Genomic DNA, 22131 nt, shown 5'->3' with positions numbered 1-22131 from the left:
CAAGTTTCCGTTCCAAGATTACCTCTTATCTGCTTTGGATTTCAGTCATTTGAGTGTCCTGAGGAGGTGAGAGGATCTGCTAGGACCCACTGCCCCTGTCTCCAAGGAGTATCCAGATCTTTCTTTGTGGCTTAGTGTTGCCAGGGGCCTGACAGAGTAGCCCCAGCTGCCCACGGGGCTTTCGTTTGCACAGATGTTAATAAACTCTATCCCTTAACATCCAGGATAGAACAGCCTCTCCAACTGCTGCCTTGCAGGAAAAAGAGAAGGCAATACAGAATGAGCTCCAACAGGAGGGAAAGGCCAGCCTTGCCCATGGCAAGTGGGCAGAGGGATTCACAAGGTAGCGGGGAAGGATCTGGGGCAGGATTCTGTGCAGAACCAGGGCGAACAGCTAGGGCCATGGGATTGGGGGGCAGTATTTCCAATCACACAACATTCAAAGTGATATGTGCATGTGTGTTGAAGTGTGCATAGGTTGTTTTTAGAGATGGGGACTTTTTCTGTCGCCTAAGCTGGAGTGTAGTGGTGTGACATGGCTCACTGCAGCCTCCAACTTCTGCGCCAGAATGATCCTCCCACCTCAGCCTCCCAAGTAGCTGAGACTATAGGCGTATGCCACCATGCCCATCTAATTTTTAAATTTTTTATGTAGATACAGGGTCTCTCTATGTTGCCCAGGCTGGTTTTGAACTTCTGGCCTCAAGCAATCCTCCCACCTTAGCCTCCCAAAGTGCTGGGATTATAGGTGTACGTCACTGTGCCTGGCATACAACCCAATTGTAAATGCAGATCATTCAATTCTTCCTCATTGCACTCACACACTTGAGGACCCCATCAGCTTCAGGAAGGTGGAAGGAGGCAGTAGCATGGGACGAAGCCAGTGACAGTGTCCCTTTGGTGCTTTAAGGCGAAAGAGACTTACCAAGTGTGCTGGCGATGGTGACCTCGTGTCCTTGACTGTGGCGCTGGAGGGGACATCGAGGAGGGGCCATTTCATCTGCAGGTACTGCACAGGGAACAGAAAAGGCAAAGCAGTTGGTGAGATGAGGCCTTGAAAATACCCAAAGTGAGCAGAGAAAGAGCACTGCAATGAGGTGTCCAGCGATCCAGGGAGGCCATTTTCACTCAACACGCTCCGCACTGGGTCAGTTGCCAAATGGTTGTAATAGGCGAGAGCACACATTTATAATCTCCACCACCCCTATCCCCTCTGTCATTTTGGGGAGACACAAATGACAATTTAGCTGAACTTTAGGAAAGAGAAGCGATATGTCCCAGAACAATTGATCAAAGTATTCAAAGACCCTACTGGCGAGGCTCGAGTCCTCTCTGCCTTAGCCACGAGACAAACAGCAATCACTGAGGAGCAGAGGCTCCCAAACGGCCACCCTGCCTGATTCACTTCCAGCTCTCGCGGTGCCACACACAGTGCTCCCCGAGAAACAGCCTCTCCAGAAGTAATGATAAAAGCCACTGCCTGACGCAGGTCATGGGTAATATCTACCCATCCTCAAGGATGCTGGTCTTTACTTCATTATAGCGTTTCTCGATCATGAGAAGATTACCCGGGACCCCACTCTTTGCCATACCTCACGTTAAAAACCCAAACCAAACCGTAAATCTTTAACTCGTGCACACAACACGCAATGGAGCATGGCACAGTGTTGGCAGGAGCCTGGAAGGGGTGAGCAGAGCAGCAGTTAGGGGCACTGGGGTCCACCATTCATGGGTGCAGGTTCTCACTCTGCCAGTAGGCTGCATGGACCCAGGACAGGTGACTTAATGACTCTGAGCCGTGATTTCATCATCTGTAAGGCAAGGCTATTATCACTTACTTTGCAGGTTGTTATAAGGAATAGGGACAATGTCAAGTATTGAACACAGTGCCCCACATGTCTGAGGCATTTGATAAATGGCGCCTATTATTTTCATAAGCAAACCATTAGTCTTTGCCAGGAGCAAAGGCATACATGTTGTCTTAGTGTCAACACTGACAGGGTGTTTCTGGGCAGCAGAACAGCAAGGCAGCCTCTTTGCAGGATTCCTGAGAGTATTTTGAGAATTAAAGCTCTCATAGGAAGTGGTGGCTCCATGAAGAGTTTTAGAGTGAGACAGAAAGAAGTCTTAGAATCATCCCTTGCTGGCTGGGCGCGGTGGCTCACGCCTGTAATCCTAGCACTCTGGAAGGCTGAGGCGGGAAGATCGCTCAAGGTCAGAAGTTCGAAACCAGCCTGAGCAAGACCCCGTCTCTACTAAAAATAGAAATAAATTAATTGACCAACTAAAAATATATATACAAAAAATTAGCCGGGCATGGTGGTGAATGCCTGTAGCCCCAGCTACTTGGGAGGCTGAGTCAGGAGGATCGCTCTAGCCTGGGCAACAAAGTGAGACTCTGTCTCAAAAAAAAAAAAAAAAAAAAAAAGAATCATCCCTTGCTCTGGTCATGCAATTACAGGAACACAAAAATCATGATCTCATGATCTGGCTTTGCGGTATGTGTGCAGGAGTGGGAAAGTGGCTGGGCAGAGCTCTGATGGCCCTTGCTTGTCATCCACTACCAGCTTGACTTGAGAGGCAAGGGCTGGACTTTCAAAAAGGTGTCCATGGGTAGGACTCACAGCCCAACATCATGTGTGCCATGGGCCAGTGAGTGGCCCAGGTAGCAGGTGGGATGGCCCATGCAGGCCTGGCCATGGAGGCTGGGTGGGAGACAGAAATGAAGTGGGCATTAGGGGCCCTATGAATAAGGTACCTCTGGGCCTCCAGACCCTGCACTCTCCACCTGCCCAATGGGGTCTCACCTCTGTCCCTGTCCTCTGGTGATACTGTTCTCCTCAGCCCCACTCACCTCTTGCCCCTACCCAGAGCCTACACTTTCTACATGAATTAACTGGGATTTCTGTGCCTTTGGCAAGTTAAAAGCACTTGGACAAATATTGGTGTCATTAATTAGAACTCATTTCCACAGTGAACATTTGTGCTACACCTGCAGTTTTCAAAAAATTTTCAGCCCTAGAACCCAGTTTAATCTTCATAAGAACCTTGCTTTTGCAAGTAGGGGTGGCTATCCCAGATCTTCAGATGAGCTCATGGATATAAACATAGGCTAAATGGTTTGCCCAGCTTTTAAGCATGAGAGCTGGAGCCAGAGCTTAGGTCTCTTGACTTCAAATCCCACACTTTTCAGGGCACCATGAAGCATGACGCGTTTCCAACACCATCTTCATCAACACCCCCACCTCTACCTTGTCTTTGCTCTGATGGGTTTTATCCCTCCTTTTCTGTCTTGCACAGGCCTGGTCACCCAGAAACGGAATGAATATATACATGTCCATATTCTCCTGTAGGGCTGCTTGAGGTGGCCTGAGCTTACACTCGAGTGCTAAACATCACACTGTTTTTTTAGAAGCAACAACCTGAACATTTGTGTTTTGTTTTTAAAAACTGAGCTACAATAACAAATATCAGGTACTAAAGAGAAATGTCCCAAATCCAGCCCCCTCAACATTAAACATGATAGAAAAGTTCCTAATATCCATCAACTCCACCTGTATCTGGTCCCCATTTAGAGTCATAGGGACACACATGCTGCAAACTGGCTAGAATGCTGTGGCATCAGCCTAGCTCACTGCAACCTCTAACTCCTGGCCTCCATCGATCCTCCTGCCTCAGCCTCCCGAGCAGCTGGGACTATAGCACACCATCACACCCAGATGATTTTTCTATTTTTGGTAGAGACAGGGTCTCATTCTTGCTCAGGCTGGTCTCAAACCCCTGAGCTCAAACAATCTTCCTGCCTCAGCCTCCCAGAGTGCTAAGATTACAGACGTGAGCCACCACACCTGGCCCACTCTTTATTCTTGTTGGCTCACCAGGGGTGTCCTCAGACCATATGGAGGTGGCTCAAAGGAATGTGAATCCTAGCTTGGGGTGACGCTAGAGTTTTGGGTCTTTAATAAGTGCCGCTCAGCATAGTTGGCTTTTAGGACTGTAGCACAGGGTTTCTCAACCATGGCACTGTTGACAGTTTGAGTCGGATAATTTTTCTGTAATGTTTAGCAGCATCCTGGCCTACCTACTAATTGCCAGCAGCTTCCTACCCAGTTGTGATAATAAAAAATGTCTCCAGACTTTTGTGAAATGTCTCCCTGGGTGGGGGCAGTAAGGGGTGTGTGGGTGTGAGTATGCGCAGGAAGGGAGGGGTATGGAGAACTGTCACTTCCCCCTTTACACATTTTTGTCTTTTTAAGATTCTGCGAGGGGTGATGGGAGTGGGGTGGGGGAAGACCTCTAAGACTTTGGAGCCCCTGCTGCGTGGCCGTGGACTGCCTCTGCAGTGCACTTCAGAGGAGAGCAGCATTCTACAGGGGCAGTTGTGCTTTACAGAAGTGACATGCAGCTGAGCTTAGATTCTCTGCATGGTGATGGTATGGGGGCAAATTAAACTGCTGGTGTCTCCATGCCCAGTCTAGGCTGCATTCAACTGACTACCCAAGGCCCAGGTGCTCCTGACCAGGTATCACGCTGGGCTTCGGCACATGGTGACGACATGCACACAGGATGAGCCAGTCACCTCCCTCCTGGGGCATGGACACTGGGATATAAAACATCAGACCTGTGTGGCATCAATGCAAGTGATGGCCAAGCAGCAGTGATTGCTGCCACTTCTGGGGTGCTGTCTGGGTTACGTACTCTCTTCTGATACTCAAAAATAGGGGAAAAAACCAAACCCAAGTGGCAGGAACTACAGTCCTCACTTTACATATGCTACTCAACATGCTACTGAGTGTTGTGACTACATAAGACAGGACAGATATGCAGTTTTCCAATCTTACTGAATCTGGGAAACTCTTTTGGGGGGACTGGGGTTCCGCTATTGTGGTTCACAGTTAAGCAGAGTGAGGCTGTGGTTTAAAACATGTCTTTACCTTGTTAGGGAGGAGTGATTCTATTCCTATTTTTACATTGCTTTCATTGGAGTTGTTGAATTCTTCTCTCAGCATCCACCAAAACAGTCATGTGGTTTTTCTTACTTGACTCATTCATGAGATATATATAGAGTAATAGATTTTCTTACACTGAAGCACCTTTGCATTCCCCGGGGTAAACCCTATTTGGTCATGGTGGTTTGTTTGCTCTTGTGCTATACTGTGGAATGCTTCATGTTTTAAATTTTTTACTTCTACATTCCTAAGCAAGGGTGAACAAAAGTTTTCTTTTCTTTTCTTTCTTTTTCTTTCTTTCTCTTTCTTTCTTTCTTTCTTTCTTTCTTTCTTTCTTTCTTTCTTTCTTTCTTTCTTTCTTTCTTTCTTTCTTTCTTTCCTTTCTTTTTTGGTGACATCATTATCAAGTGTTGCTATTAGTGTTATTCTGGCTTTAATATTTGGAGGTGTGCTGCTCCTCTTTTCTTTCATGTTCTGAGCCTCTTTCTGCTTCTTGGGCCCCTCCTTAGAGCCCTTCTTGGGGTGAGCACTTGGCCAGGTGGGCTGTTTCCGCCCGCTCAACTCAGGCCTAGGGCAGGGTCCCTCTGAAGGATGCTCTCACTGGAGAGCTCGAGCCCCTTTTCCTGTAGGGAGGTGGAGAATCCGTTCTACAGAATCCCACTTCGATTGGAGACCATGTAGCAGATTAATTGCAGCTGTGCCCTGGAATTTCCCCAACACACAAATCTTCATGATGTAAAACAGCTGGGAGGAAATCCCAGCATGCCCTGTACAGAGGCAGAACTGCCAATGAGCCACGGAGATTAACCCTCTGGCTCCCAGAAGGTAGGGAGGGCCCCTGCCCCGGCCATACGCACCCTGTCCCACACTTGCTTTGTGTGGACAGGACTCTGGGGAACGCCCACATTCTCCCTGTTCACACATCCTCACAGAAAACCCTTTCAGGAAGGCTGGGCAAGAGAGGAAACAAAGCTTCATGTTACAGAATCCACAGCAATGCTACCCACGGTTGAAAGCAAGGAAAACAAGTCATCTCCCAAAACTTTGCAGGTGAGAAAACTCCAGCCCACAGAACGCCTTCTGCTTCTTCTAGAGCACCCAGTATGCAGAGAAAGTGTATTTTCTTTCTCTAGCTTTCCAGTCTTGCTCATTTTCAGCTTCAGTAGCAGAAACCAAGGCTCCAAGTTTGGGTGACCAGTTCTTCCTGCCTCTCTGGGGATGCAGGGATAGGGTCCCCTTTATTTTATTTTTTTGAGACAGAGTCTCAATTTGTTGTCCAGGCTAGAATGAGTGCCGTGGCATCAGCCTAGCTCACAGCAACCTCAAACTCCTGGGCTCAGGCGATCCTCCTGCCTCAGCCTCCCGAGTAGCTGGGACTACAGGCGTGCGCCACCATGTCTGGCTAATTTTTTCTATATATTTTTAGTTGACCAATTAATTTCTTTCTATTTTTTTAGTAGAGATGGAGGTCTCGCTCTTGCTCAGGCTGGTTTTGAACTCCTGACCTTGAGTGATCCACCCGCCTTGGCCTCCCAGAGTGCTAGGATTACAGGCGTGAGCCATCGAGCCTGGCCCAGGTTCCCCTTTAATAGAGAAGTTCTCAGGAGATGCACGATGCATGCTGCCACCCGGGAACACGAGGCCAAAAACCCAAACTCTGTGGCCAAGTGGCTTTCTACCACAGTGAAGATGACACTGTTCAAAATGCTCCCCTTGCCCATTTAAAGGCTATGTTTGACATGAAGAATTGTGTTATAAATGAAGAAATGTGAAGAAACGATCCTTACTCTTCATCCTGCCACCACTGGAACCTTTTCTCATCTGGACTTTGCGATGGCTTTCCAAACTCCTTCGAGAGTTTAGCCTCCTAGGAACTCACCAGCAATCCAGCACCAGTCTGACCCCTTGGCTTCCACCCTCACGGCTCCCCCAGCACCGCTGCACGGAAGTTCTTCCCATGCTCTGAGCACCCACGGTGCTCCTCTGCTCCCCTGCCTGCTGTACCCCTTATTTGTGGGAACTTTAACCACTTCTTCAAAACCCAGTCCTCCCAGGTCACTTTCCCTGACACAAGCCAGTCACTCTCGCCTTTGTGTCCGAGATGCACTTGGAGTTTTGATGGCATTCTTCACAAGGTGGTGTCCTTACGCACCTGCATACTCTGTCTGCCCTCCGGACTGTAAATCCTCAAGGGCCGTGCCTGCACCTCACATCCTTGCCCAGAATCCAGCAATCGTGTGTTGAAACCCTGTCCCACACTGCACTCAGGGTGAGCTTAGGCCCCAATCTCCACATCTGTAACGGGGAGTTGAATCCTTTAGCAACGCGGGAAGCACATGAGGAAACCCGTTTCACTCTTGGGGCAGCGACTGGATCTCAGGCTATCAGTGCTGCTGAGAGGCTGCGGTGCCCAACGCGGCCAGTGCCTGGAGGCCTGTGTAAGATCCTCTATCTTCTGTAGAAATCGACATAAACTGATCGAAAATTGGTTTGAAAATACACCAACATTGAGCAATTCACTCAGTAGTGAGCAGACAAAAAAGCTTTCCAAGTGGGAAAATATTTTTAGTTTTCAGAAGTTAATGAGGAAGAGAAAATGAAAGTATTACAGCTTGTTCCCAAACAAGATGGATTCAGCAAAGTTCCAGAGGCAAAAGTATAAAAGGTGAGGTTTATATTCTTATCCCTTATCTTCTTTTTTAAAAAATGAGTAGTTTATGCATTTGCTTAGCTTTGTGGATGGCACTAAATTCCAAACACAATGTCTTTGTTTTACCTGAGTGTAGAAGGTTGGGTTCCTTCTTGAGATTTCATTGATAGTTGAGTCTTTACAAATAAATTCAATTAGTAAAAACATAATGACCTAAAATAAGCTACTTTTGAATTTAATATGGCAGACATAATTTTCTGTGGACAAGTTATTTAGAACCACATTTTGTAGTGACGTAAACCAATGAGTTGACTTCTTTCTCTCTAGCATTTGTCACAGAATTTAGCAGATATTTTTGCCCCCTACCCCACCCCCATTCACTGGTAGCAGAGGGGCTCCAAAAATATTTTATGACTGAATAGTAAACTCAAAAATAAGAGTGGGTTGGGTCAGGTTTCAGTTTCCCCATAAACACCTATTTATCCCGCTTTTCCCAAATAATTCCCCTTCTTTTCTGGATGACCTCAAACGATTCTCTTCTCTTCCCATTTCAGAGAATCTGACAATTTTTGTCTGCCAGACTTGATCAAAGGTTTGTTTTTAAAATCTGGCTCCCCTCAGGGGCTAAGTTTTAGGTGGTGGAAGAACAGAGCACAGGAGGCAAAAGACCAGGGTTCCAGGCTCTCCCTAACCTCTCTGGACTCAATCTTCTCACCTTTAAAATGGGAATATTTTACTTATCACTGTGAAGCAGGGGCCTGGAACAGGTGGAAGAAAAAAACATCTAATGCAGCTGTCTGTCTGAAGCACAGCGGGTTCTGGGCGTGGAGACCGTATTGGAGTCAGGAGTCCTAGCGGAACTCCACTTGCAAACTATGTGCCCAAGGAGCTTACCTCAGCTTTCAGAACCTCTCATTTTGCACCTGTACAATGGGACTAAGAGGACCTACTACCTGGCAGGGCGATTATCTCAAGTGTAACTGTCACAATGGACAAGACCAAGCAAAATGTGGGCAGCTCTTAAAGAAATATGTGCTTAGTCACTAAACTTCAAAGTCATTTTTGTTCAGTGAGCCTATGACCTGCACTTTACTCAGGGGCAGGGAAGAGCCAACGGACCCAGAGCTTGGCCACTCACTCATCTATGGTGCTTTGTGGGGAGAGAGGTTCTGTTTGGTGGTGTGTTGCTAAGTGTTTAACAACTGGCACTCTCAGCAAAAAAACAAATTAAAAACCCAAACCCTGTTTTGTAGCCTTTGCTGGTATCTATGGCATAAATATTCCCACCTGGCTGATTTCAAGGTACCGTGGTGACTCACTGAAGGCAGAGTTGGGAGAGATGCTACCAACTGACTCCATGCCAGTTGGCTCCCGTGGGCAGGAGCTGAGGGGGTCTCAGGTGTCTGCCCTGACTTGCTGGGATGTCTGGGAGGCTGCCACACATGGTCCTCAGCCGACGTGGGCTGGGCTGCCGTCTTGACGGGGTGCTGGACAGATATGTCATTCTGGCAGCTATGTGCTCCTTTCAGAGGGAGCAGGGAAAACTGCCCACCTGCCCCACGCCCCAGCATGGGGTGTGGCCACCCTGTCATGGTCCTGACCAGGGGGACCTCTGGGGCAGAGCCCTGGGCTTTCAAAAAAAGTAAAAGTTCAATCTGCTTTTGGTTCTCAGTTCTGTAGGTTGGAGCTCCAGGCCTGCTGAGTCATGAGCTGCCTCTTGCTCTGGCTGTGACCTGGGCTTTGCTGGGCCTAGGCCATGAACACGCCGCAGAGAAGCATCTTTGTGGAAACTGGCTTTGGAGGCTGAGCCCTCCTTTCCCTCAGGTGAACCCTGCCTGGTCCCTCCTTCCTCCTTCTCCTTTGCCACTGGGTGCCTGGGAATCTACTGACGGCACTCCCCTCCCTCAAGTGAGATCATCTGCCTTGGCCCCCACTGGGTGCAGAGACTGGGCTGAAAGAGCAAATACCTCTGTGCTTCCCGGCCTTCAGCCCTGCTCTCTGGGCCCACAGATGCCCCTACGCCATCTGCCCCTCCTCGTCCACCCAGCAGCGCAGTAAAGCTGGGTCCACACCAGAACCACAGAGCTGCCTCGTTCTGGGTAACGGCTACGTAGCAGCCACCCTATGCAGGTGCCACGATTTGTTCAACGGTCCCATATTCGTGGACGTGTTGGTGTTTCCCAGTCTTTTGCTGCAATAAATACCCTTGAACGCTCATCGTTTTGCTCAGGTATGAATATAACTGTAGGACACATTTCCCGCTGGGAGGGCAGTATTACTAAACTTTTCACAGTTGACACCGCAGCAGCAACATGCAAGGGAGCTTATTTCCCCACACGAGGTTATTAAACTTTGCTAAACTGACAGGCGAAAAACAGGACCTCGCTGGAGTTTCAATTCGCGTTTCTCGTTAGAATGAGGGAGGCTGTGAACTGTTGTATTCACTGGGAGTGATCTGAAGGAGAGAAAGAAGATGTGTGTGGCACGGAGGAAGACGGCTCACTCTCTGCTGGGGGGCGGGAGAGGGCAGTGCGGGGTCACTGCAGGTGTGGAGGCCAGCTGTGAGCTGAGCGGCTGCTCACAACCGGCACGGAACTGTGCGACCTCAAACATGCTGCCCGCACTCAGGTGGGCAGATCCGCCAGGAGCTGAGGCCGCCGCCTGGGGGAATTGAGTGACGGGGAGGAAAGCCCAGGAAGCCGCTGGTGGGCGGCCACACTTTCTTCTCCCCCCACCCCACCACCTTCCCAGCCCTTCCTCTTCACCCAGCAGGGTGGCTTCTGCTGCACTCCCTCTACTGTCTCCGCAGACACTCCACTGTCTCTTTCAAGGCCAAAGATGACGCTAGTGAGGGCTTTCTAACCGCTGCACGCTATGGACGTCGCTGAGGCCTCAGCTTACCGGGCAGCAAACCCGTTTCCTGTCTGGAAGCCCTCTCCTCCCCTCTCCCCCGTGGTGTCGGGTTCTGCGTGCTGCCTTCTGGTTGATCCACGTTTGCTGACCTGAATAAACGTCTTGGACAAACTGTTGAGTGAGAAAAGCCAGTTACAGAATCTAGAAGAACAGTCAGCAAAATGTTATCACTGAGTTCTAGCATTTCAGGCAATTTTATTAATTTCCTCTTTTGTACTTTTCTTCTTCACTTGAAATTTATAATAGACGAGGACCACATGTTATAGCAGCAGTAAGCAAAGCTATTAAAAGTAACCCTAGGCCGGGCGTGGTGGCTCACGCCTGTAATCCTAGCTCTCTGGGAGGCCGAGGCGGGCGGATTGCTCGAGGTCAGGAGTTCGAAACCAGCCTGAACAAGAGCGAGACCCCGTCTCTACTATAAAAAAAAATAGAAAGAAATTAATTGGCCAACTAATATATATATATATAAAAAAATTAGCTGGGCATGGTGGCGCATGCCTGTAGTCCCAGCTACTCGGGAGGCTGAGGCAGAAGGATTGCTTGAGCCAGGAGATTGAGGTTGCTGTGAGCTAGGCTGACGCCATGGCACTCACTCTAGCCTAGGCAACAAAGCGAGACTCTGTCTCAAAAAAAAAAAAAAGTAACCCTAGAGTAATTACTTTCACCCCCAAACCTGTGCCTTCAGTTTACCCAAGTAGAAACCTCAAAACCCACCTTAACATCTTTAGTTGCTTTTCCAACCTCTACTAGTCACTAAGTTCTGTGGCTTCTAGAATAATTTGGAATCCAGGCCCTCCCTATTTTGTGGTAGGGCCGCTGCAGCAGCCTCCTGCCTGCATCTGGTCTCCCGTAGACTCTATCCAGGAGGAAGGTGAGGGGAGCAACCGGGTCTGAAAGGGGTGGGCTGCAAATGGCATCGGCAGGTCACTTTGCCTCCAAATGACAAAATGTCTGTTGTTTATATCAAAGAACAGGGCAACTAAGGAGTTCCAGATCCTCTCTCCACATTGTTACCACTGCTTCTGTTCCCAGCCCACCCTTCCAGTCTACCCTTCACCTGGCCTTAGAAATAGTTTTCTAAAATATAAAACTATGCTATTAATATTTAAAGCAATCAGGAGGCTGCCCATCCTTACAGAACTGCCCACCAGCTGATCAAGATGCAGTGACACAGCTCTCCGTAGAGGTTTAGTGAGAATCTCATCTATAAGGTGGCCATTTATGTACATGATATGCCACAGGGGTGATTTTTTAAAAACTGCATAAATAATTAAAATGTAGGTCTGCAAATGACAGGTGCAGAGAGGAGAGGGACCACAGTGGGCAGGGGTTATCATGGAAAAACTGGTAGACTTCTCATTAGGAGGTAACATCTGAGCTGGGTCATGTGGACAAGATGTAGTTCTACAATCATTTCAGTTTTTCAAGCATTTTATACTATCTGATTTGATTTTACCCCTCGATATAGATAAAACAGATGTTATCATCCCCATTTTATAAATGGGGAAATTGAGTCTGCTGGAAGCTGCTGGATTTACCCAAGGTTACCAATACAGTAGATGTTGGCACTAGAATACAGGGCTTTGCAATTTTATGGTACAACTCAAAAGGTACATGGATATGATTTTTCCCTTCTAGAAGTTTCCATCTGATCTTGGAATCTTGGGATAGCAAATACGGGAGCACGAGTGCTGCCACATCCCGCTCTGTCCCCATGGCAGACGCTGCTGACAGACACTCTTTCCTACTGATGTTGGGTTAGACCTCAGAACCTTCCACACAGTACGCCAGGCAGCCACCAACAAGTGATTAAAACTGATCTGGGGTGCAGTCTATTTATTCTTTCTCATTTAAGCCTGAAGGGAGACACAGATTTCTGTCTGGTGAGAAGGAGGGGCAGAGACCAGGCCCCAGGATCATTTCCCTCCTGGCTGGCACAATGAGCAATGAAAAGTTCCTAGACAGAGGTGAGGGCTCCACCAAGAATGTGGCTGGACGGCAAAAGCAGTCACAATTTGCAGAAAGTCCATTGACCGACAGCGGGCCTGAGAACTCTGAGGTTTCTGGATTTTCCCTTGTGGGAGGAGAAGCTGGAAAGCATCCCAGGTATTGAGGAGAAAGGAAGCAGGATCTGTGTATAATCAATGGGGAACAGGAAGCGCTTATCTGGGGCCAGTAAAATACACAACACAAAAGAACAGCCAGGCAGCCTGGAGCTGCCTCCCCATGCAGGGAGCGTCAAGGGCCTCTTAGGACCCTTCTCACCACTCCCGCCGCCCCACCGGGCCAGCGCTGGCCAAAGTCAACAACTCCTGGACACTAGGAGATGGGAAACATCCGTGAAGGTCCCCCCGTAGGTGGGCAGTTCCGGGACAGACCTCTGACGCCACAGGTAAGAACAGACTCTGAGAATAAGGGCCACACCAGCCACCCTGGCACAGGGCCATTGCTCCTGATAAAGGAGCCCAAGTACAGGTCCTGCACCCCATCCTCACGTGGGTGCACACGTGGCTTACACACTTTGGGGAACAAAAAGTGATTTGCTATTCATATTGAAGGGAGGGTGCATGAAATTATGAGGGATTATGGGAGGGCTAAGAAATTAGCATTTATTATGGGCACACTGAGGGTCAGATACCTTGCATGCATCATCACAACACACAAACTCATCATGCTGCCGCCTCCTCACTTCCTGGAAGTGTTGTTCCCCATGCCCATCTCAATTCTATTAAATAATATCTCCTATTTTTTGGTTCCTAAAATGTTTAATAGGCATTAAATATATATGTATTTTTATATATGTGTGTGTGTATATATATGCACACATACATATTATAGGAAAGCTGATTTCTTAGATACTATTACTTACAATGAAGCTCCATTTTTAAAAAGTGGGAAATAAGTGAATCAGTTTAAAGAAAATATTAATAGTGTAGGTGGTATGTGGCAAAGATTATGCAAATAAGCAACATTTGGGGAACACTGTTGTAGAATCATGTGTTTACAGCTTTCCTGGGGTTACAGCAAACTGTGGATGAGGGTAACCCTAGGAATTGGAGGAAGAGGTTCTGTACACAGACCCAAAAGTCAACATGTCCTAACATGTATCATTATTCTCTTCTCAAACCACTCTTCACCCAGATCCACCATCCTCTTATGTACCTGCAGGGTCAAAATCTCCTACATCTTTCCTTCCACCCTCTTCCTCACTTTTCACACTGTCTAGCCAGTTATAAGTCCTGTGCTTTTCCCATCTCAACTACCATTCTTGCAATGGCTTCCGGAAACTCTCCTTATCCTGCCTCAGTCCCTCCAAATCAGCCCCACTCCCTGGTGCCCACCAACTTTCCAGCTCACAGCTTGGCTCACGTTTCCTCCCTTACCTCCTCCTAAGCTTCTTGGGGACAGGCACCAAATCTTATTTGCCCCTTGGGTCCCCACAGCCCTTGGCAGGTGGCACCTTGTGAGAGGTGCTAGATAACTACTGCATTAGAGGTGCCAGTGCTCCTCCCTGGGGCTGTTGCCAGCGCTAGTGGAAATGTATGCAAAGGCAATTAGTGGCCAGGGTCCTGGGGTCACCAGAGACCCTAATTTAGTTGACCTAGAGTGACAGCAGTGAAATCACAACCTTCTGAGAGGGCAATGGATAATGGATAGAGGAAATGAGTTGGTCTACTGCCAGTAGTCTACCAACTGAGTAAGATTTCATTTACCTAAAACAATGATATTGATCAAATAAAAAATTTACTGATATCATACCTGCCTCCAACTATTTTTATATTTTCCTCTATAGTTTATATATTGATTACAAAAAAGAAATGGATACATCCTAACTCTTCCATAGCTAGGAGCCATGACACTGGGATTATGCTGCTCGGCCCTGCTGTGGAATATAGCATTTCTGAAATTCATATTCTATTTGCTATTAATACCCTTGCAAGTAAGCAAATAAGTATGTGCAAATGCCAAAGACAGAAAGCTATCTGCATAAATCTTGGATAAACTGATTTCTTTAAAGCTAACATGCACTGATCAGTTACCTAGTACCAAATACTCTACCAGACTATTTCCAGGTTTTATTTCATTTAAGCCCCACAGGCCTTATAAGTTGATGCTATTATTATCCTCATTGAACATATGAAGGGACTAAGGCACAGAGAGGTTAAGAAACTTGCCCAAGTCCTATCTCTTCCCAAAGGCCACACTCTGAACCCCTTTATTATACTAGTGCTGGAGAAAAAGAAAACATACCACTCCTACAGCCCATCCTGGCATTCTTCAGATAAGGACACCCAGGCTCGTAGGGGTGAACCATCCCACCAAGGTTACAGAGGCCACTGGCAGAGCCCAGGTGTTGCAGCCCCCAGTTGCTGAAGAGCTATGATGGATCAGGTTTTTATACAATCAACATATAAACTAAATATAATTGGAAATGAATGAAATATTAACACAAGCTAATAAGTATTATAAATGCCAATCTGAAGAAGTCATATAATACACAAGAATAATTGTCTTGTTCAAAGTTTCATTATGGATAAGGTAGAAGGCATTCGGAGTATGATCAATAGCTCCACACTGCCCCCTGGTGGTTCCCATGCACCCACCGGAAGCAGGCTAGGCTGAAAATCCCAGGAGGCAGTGACCTACCTAGTGGGTCAGACAACAAAGACCCATGTGGGCTGGGCACGAAGCCATCAAAGAAAATCTCTGGGCTTCACTCCCATTTGTTTGCAGAATTTGAGATAAAGAAGTTATGAATTCAGTAACAAGTTAACTACTTTTAGTCTGTCAAATTGGCAAAGGCTTTCCCCCCCTTTAATTACCATGGGCACTTTTTAATACCCTGTTGGTGGGAGAATAAATTAGTAAATCCTTTCTTGTGCAATTTGGAGGTATGTATCAAGTCTTCCAAAGGCTTACCGCCTCTAGGAATGTATCTTAAGGAAATAATTAAGGATGTGAGCAAAATATAGCTGCAGGAATGTTCACTGAAGAGCTGTTTATAATAGCTGAAAGATATTAAATAGCTTATGCTGCGAGTATGACATTTGAATTTATGTAGTAGGTGGATATTTACAGACATGGAAAGGTGTTTACTATACACTGTTAGGTGAAAAAGCAGGATAAAAAAAAACATGTATAACCCCCATAATATGCCAAAATAAAAAAAAAACAAAAACATGTATACAGTCCCACTTTTGTAAAATAGATATCTTTTTATATGTGTTGAGAGATCTGGAAGGATATTCACTAAGAGGTGAGCTGAATTTTGGATGACAAGATTATGGATGTTTTTTATTTTTTTTTATTTTGGCTAAACATATTGCTTTTAAAATGTAAAAACAAATATATGCAATGGGAATCATCTTTTTAATTAAAAAAAATTAAAGACATAAAGCCAATCAGAAAAAGAAAGCACACATTACTCAGTAAAGTCTATATTCAAATCTCCAGCCTCTTGTTTCTGAACTTCTATGCGCTATCTTCCTTTGAATGGTGTCTTGCCCCTGACGATTGTCCCCAACCATTCCCATGAGGGCCTTAAAGTGTGGCCTCAGCCATCTGGAAGCCTCCGTTGGTCCCTGGGAAAGATGCTGGGGGTGGAGGCAGTAGTGCTGTGACTGCCAGCAGCACAGAGGAAGGGTCCACTCTGCAGGCCCTGCACTGGGGCACTCTTGGCCCCCACCCCTTTCCCTTCCAAGACCAGCACAGACAGGTTCCCCTCTGGAGGAAGGTCTGGGTGCCACTCTGACCAGGGGAAGGGCTGTGGAGATCACCCAGCTGCCTGTTCTCAGACTTCACTGAGCATCAGGGCTGCCTGTCTAGAAGGGCTTTAAAAACACTGATTCTGGTCAGGCGCAGTGGCTCATGCCTGTAATCCTAGCACTCTGGGAGGCTGAGGCAGTACAATTGCTTGAGGTCAGGAGTTTGAGACCAGCTTGAGCAAGAGACCCCCTGTCTCTAGAAAAAATTAGACAGAGATGGTGCTGCACACCTGTAGTTCCAGCTACTTGGCAGGAAGAGACAGGAGGATCATTTAAGCCCAGGAGTTTGAGGTTGCAGTGAGATATGATCACACCATTGCACTCTAGCCTGAAACAAAAACAAATAAACAAAACCCCCCCCACAGATTCCTGTGACCTTTCCCCTTCATGATTTAACTGTTCCAGGGTGGGGCTTAAGAATCCCCCTTGTTTTCAAGAGCTCCCCAGGTAATGCTAATGTGAAGTCAGAGTGGTTCTCTAAGGCTCACATCCTCTGTCCCAAAACTTTCTGCAGTGTCTACCCACTGTGTGGGCTTCTCCTTCAAAGATGACCTCCATGGATCTATGGTCCTGTCTCTTTTATACTCCAGAGCAAGCATCCTCCCAGCTACTCAGTAAACATTTCTTAGTGTTACTGAATGCCAGATACCATGGTCTCTCCTCTGTCTAAATCCTTGCCCAGAAAACTTATCTTCATTACAGAAGATCCATTATAAGCTCAAAGTGGAAGTTTCTGGTAAATATGAAGAATCCATAACCTGAGAGCAGCCCTTGCCGGGCCCCACAAGTTAACTATCAGAAGGTTAGATAGGAAACACCCGCAGTACAGGATTCCTGGTGGTTTATTGGCCAAATTCACCATCACAACCCATATTCCATAAACATTCCTAATGGTGTTAGCACATTACATGGTTTATTTCTGGGTTGGGAGAGGGGCTGCAATGCATTCCCTAATCTCTCCAACCAAATCCAGGGCTTGGTCTTTATGGAATTTCAGGCATCCAGGCTAGGCTAGTTGGGTTGGAGAGGAGGGTACATTTCAGAGCACGGAAGCTCTAAAAACATTTCTTGAATCTCATGTCATTTCCCAAGTGACCTGGTAGAACACCAATTCTAGGCATAGCCTGTGCATGAGGTTGGTTACAGAACTTAACTTTCACAAGCTGCTGTTTGGGGAGTGGAGACTGGGAGGTGATCAGGCCTCGTTGGAGGCCTGCATCTGATGACCTGAAAATTCCACATCTCTGCCATTTACCTTCCTGAGCCCCAATTCCTATCCACTGACTCTGAAAGGCAATTGCTGAAGAGGTGACAACTCCATCTTCATGTCCAAGGATCCGTGACACATACACAGCACTGGACTGGGTAGGTGTGGCCCATTTGAACACTTTTTTATAAGTTCGTTGGCCAAATTCTCATTTGATCCACTTTTATTTTCCATGTTCCATTCCAACAATTCCTGAAGCTCAGGAGTACTCACTCAAATACATGTTGAATTAAACTCAAAGTTATGGTTCAGATGGGTCACTGATTTCTTCCTCCTCAATTTCCATTCTTCCCCTCCAAGCAGGAAAACTGGGCAGAGAAAACTGGCGCGAGACTCACAGCTGGGCAGGCCCTGTGCTGAGGCCATTTCTCCCTTGCAGGTTCTTTACAAAACCCCAATCTCCCACTGTCACCCTTCTCCTACTCTTTTTGGTCCCTTGGCCCACTGCCACTGGCTACCATGACACTGGCACTGTTCTTGGTAAGGCCACTGCTGACCTCCTAACTACTGAACCCGATGTCATTGCCTAGGTTTCCTCCCTAAGAGGCTCCTTGGCTTCTGGGATGCTGTTTTGGCTGCTTTTCCACTCCCCCCATCTAGCCATTCCTTAGTGCCTTGGTCTATGCCAGGAAAGGTGGTGTTCTCAATCTTCCTTCCGCACAGTCTCATCCATGCCCAACTAGTAGGCACCTACACAGTGATGGTGCTCATCTTGACTGGGCCTCAAACCTGTCTCCTCATTTCCAGCTGTTCCTCTACACCTTGCTACAGGCAGCTCAACCCCACACAGACTCATTGAAATCCAGCCCCGATCCAGTTTCCTAATCGGCTATAGACTAGGATTCTTTTGTAAGTGAAAGTGAACACTTTTAACAATTACACTGGACACTGAGGTAAACCAGGATGTGTGGTCACCCTGAACATTATACAAACCTTGGGGACAATTTTTTTTCTCTTTTCCTCACTCTCTACATCTGATAGAGGACCAAGTCCTGTCATTCTAACTCTGGACTCTCTAATCATTTCCCCTTCTCTATTCTCATTACTGCCCTGGACCTCTCAGTAAAAACTGAGTAACCTCAGTAAAAACTGAGCTAACTTCCTGCCTACAACCCAGGCCAGCCCACCCTTCATGTGCTGATCGAGCCTTGCCAAAAACTCCAGTAGTTCCCCAGGGCTTGCAGGAAAAAATTCACCTGCTCAGTGGGCATTAAGGCACTGGCCTACCATTCCCATCTCTACCCACCTGTGCCCAATCTCCAGCAACACTCTCCATCTGTGTTCTAGCCAGCCCAATTCTTCTGTTCTCCGAGTATTACACTATTTGTGCTTCCAAGTCTTTTGCCAAAAGGCTGCCATCCTTTTGCCAGGGGCTGAACCACCGCCCTGGGCACCGTTGGTCACTGGCCCAAGTACAGGCAAGGGGCTCCTGAGGGACCTCAGGTTTCCCTGGTGGCATTTGGAAGGTGTGTAACCATCACAATGAGAGAGACAGACACACACACTTGCCCAAGTTTGAGGTGGGGATAGGCTATCTGAAGCCACAGCAGTAGCAAATACCTAGTGTTACTCTCTAGTTCCTCAGTCTCAGGCATAATTGCTCCTTGATCCTTGAGTAGTCTTCCAAAGGGAATCCACCAGGGACTTACTCAAGCATAGCATTAGGCACCAACTCCAGGGACTGCAACCCATAGCCTTGCTCTGTAATTGCTTTCGGGAGTTCCCAGTAGACCCTGTGGTTCCCAGGCATCACCCCATGTTATACGGTTTGTTCTTCTGCATGGTTTGATTTCTTTCTTCCTTGGAGACTTTGAACCTGGATATTTAACAACTGCTTGAAGAAATGCTTGGAAACACCATATCTTTACTCTTTCTCCCAAGCTGGCAGCCTCTGCACCCTGCAGATTCCTTTCTCCCTTATTCCACTTGGCTTGTCAGAGGCCACAGGGACCCAAGAGAATTGCTCAGGAGAGGAAGCCCTAAGCCACATCCTATTCTTTAGCTACTTCAACTTGCCTGATTGCTTAGGCTGGCTTTTGGTTAAAGTTAATGCATACCTTCCCCTGTTCTACAACCTCTGTCAAGACACGTGTGCTGGTGGAATCACACATGCCCCCCACCCCCAGCAACTCCTCTTCCACGCCGCCATCCAGGGAGGGGTCAACAACAGAGCCTTCAGCAGGTTGGCTTTGTGGGCCCAGAGCGCATGGCTTTATAATCACAAACCCACTGAGAATGCACTTCCTTTTAATGCTTGCTTTAGACTGTGGCCACCAGAGGTGGAGAATCCAGAGGTTTGGCCTGTGAGATCCACCTCGATAGAAACCAAATGCCCTCATGCTATACAGGCCTGTGGGCCTTGTTATTATAGTTAACTTTTATGATGGGTTTTAGGGGCTTAAATAATTTTACTAATATTACTGGAAATACATTTTATAGCTTTGGCTTTGAAATACCACACACACACACCCCAGCAATAATTCCAGAAGTAGTTGAAAACCATAATGTTTGAGTATACATGCAACTACCACACAGTATGGGTAACTGCAAACCACAAAGACAATGATTAGAAATGGCACATGGGCTCTTGGCAGGTAGAATCTCAGATGTGTGCAGGGCCTGTCACAAGCAGATATAATAACTGAGGGAGATCAAAGGCTTAGTAACTGTAACAAAACCCCAAGTTCCAGAAGAACTTCTTCTGCATTCTAGGGTTGAGGACCACTGTTTTGGGATATTGCCACTTGTGTGTACCTGTTCTATCCAGAAGGAGATAGGTGACGCTGAGCTTCCTGATGGCAAGGGGGATTATTATCTTTCTTGCTTTTCTATCTGCAGTACAGAGCCTAGCAAGATACTCAACATATGTTCTTTAAATGACCACTGAAGCATCTTTCACACAAGTTTTAACAAATGGTCAGGCCCTAATCTGAACCTCATATACAAGGTATGTATATATGTATGTATTTATTTATTTTGAGCCAGGTTCTCACTCTGTCACCCAGGCTGGAGTTCCGTGGTGTCACAATAGCTCATTGCAGCCTCGAACTCCTGGGCTCAAGTGATTATCCTGCCTCAGCCTCCCAAAGTGTTTGGATTACAGGTGTGTGAGCCTGGCCTCAAATACAAGCTTCCTTTAAACGAATTGGAAACGTCAATACTTCTTTTCCTGTAAAACGGAGGTGCAACTCAGCCTATTGCACACCGCCATAGCAACATTAAATGAGGACATGCACACAAAGCATCTGGTTCTTTGTAAGCACTTGATAGCTATTAGCCTTTATCATCATTTCTTCTTGTTGATGTTATTGTAACACTGTGGACTCAGCAGTGTTTGCCTTAATGAATGGGGGTGTTTGCAAGGCTTGCCCTCCAGGGATGCCTTAGTTCCAGGTGTTGTGATTTGGGGTCCTGGAAATGGAGAAACTAGATAAGCCCATAGTTTGGTGCAAACCCTAAGAGGTCTGCTGGGGGTGCTGGTGGCCTCCTGGGACTTCTCAGAGGCTCTCCCCTCATACCACATTCCAAAGACTTCCAGAATGATCAAGAAGCTTCCACAGTGTCTAGCCAGTGCTCAGGAATACTCACAGCCAACCCTGCCCTCCTTTTTCCTCTCCTCATTCAACATCCCAGCATTTCGTAGCTCTCCACCAGCATTTCTTTGTCCATTGTTCAGAAAAATGAATCAAGCCATGACTTGAGGCTTGAATTCAATTTTTAAAAAAATCGTGTGGCTCTAAGGGTCTCCATCCAAGTTTTTCCCAAAAGATTATTCTCCAAGGAAAAAAGAAAACACAATGGCTAAATCTCAACATTTTTCAGTCTCTATTATCCCACGGCTCTCTTTACCCCTTGAGACACAATTTTCAATAGTAAACGGGGCTGAAGTTTGAGGGCAAGGCCTAGAGAAGCTGTTTAATTTCTACCACCAAAGACAAACTCGGATTCTTTCACAATTTTCCCTCAGGCCAGCCCTCTGCTTTATAGAGCCAAACCACTGAAAGAACAAATGAATGCAAAAAATTTGCCTCACAGCAGTGAACACTAAGATTTTCTACAGATACAAATTCCCAAGCAAGCCCAGCCCAAAGATAATAAAAATGAAGGTTGGGTTTATTAGGCTTGTTAAAGGCTGGCTGCCTGATTTTCTTTAGGGTCTGAATATGTTTACACGGGGTGGGGGGGTCGGGTGGGGGGTGAGAAAGCAGTTTCAGAAAATCAACACAGGCCCACAGAACTCTAATCATTCTGCAGCGAGCTCAGCCTCTCACTCCACAAATAATCTCTGTGCACATATCGACCTTGCTCGGGCACTGTGTGAGGGGCTGTGGAGGGACAGAAAGACACTGTGGCATGGGAGGTGGCCTCAGCCAGGTAGGGAGGACAGACCTTGTGTCCCACAGAGTGGGAGTGGGTAGTGAAGACCAAGAGGTGGGATTGGAGCTAGACTTTGACAAATGGAGAATGGAGGGAGCAACTTCCATGGAGCAGAGCTGTGTTCTAGAACCAATGTATTAACAAATAAACAAGGTTTCTGAACTAAAAGGATCTAGGCCACTGTTTTCCTAAAGTCAATTATGCAGGGAG

At 47.0% G+C, this 22131-nt stretch overlaps 1 protein-coding gene across 1 annotated transcript in view; it reads right to left on the bottom strand.

Moving 5' to 3' along the window:
- TCF7L1 (transcription factor 7 like 1) overlaps window positions 1-22131 on the bottom strand; it is a 156103-nt gene that overhangs the window by 24480 nt on the left and 109492 nt on the right. Inside the window, exon 4 of the mRNA XM_012774266.2 lies at window positions 926-1009. Coding sequence (XP_012629720.2) covers window positions 926-1009 — 84 coding nt within the window. The remainder of the gene's footprint in view (window positions 1-925; window positions 1010-22131) is intronic.

The sequence above is a fragment of the Microcebus murinus genome, chromosome 3 (assembly GCF_040939455.1).
Source record: "Microcebus murinus isolate Inina chromosome 3, M.murinus_Inina_mat1.0, whole genome shotgun sequence".
Classification (NCBI taxonomy): domain Eukaryota; kingdom Metazoa; phylum Chordata; class Mammalia; order Primates; family Cheirogaleidae; genus Microcebus; species Microcebus murinus.
Note: the sequence above shows the minus strand (reverse complement) of the source record. Positions and strands in the feature narration are given on the sequence as shown.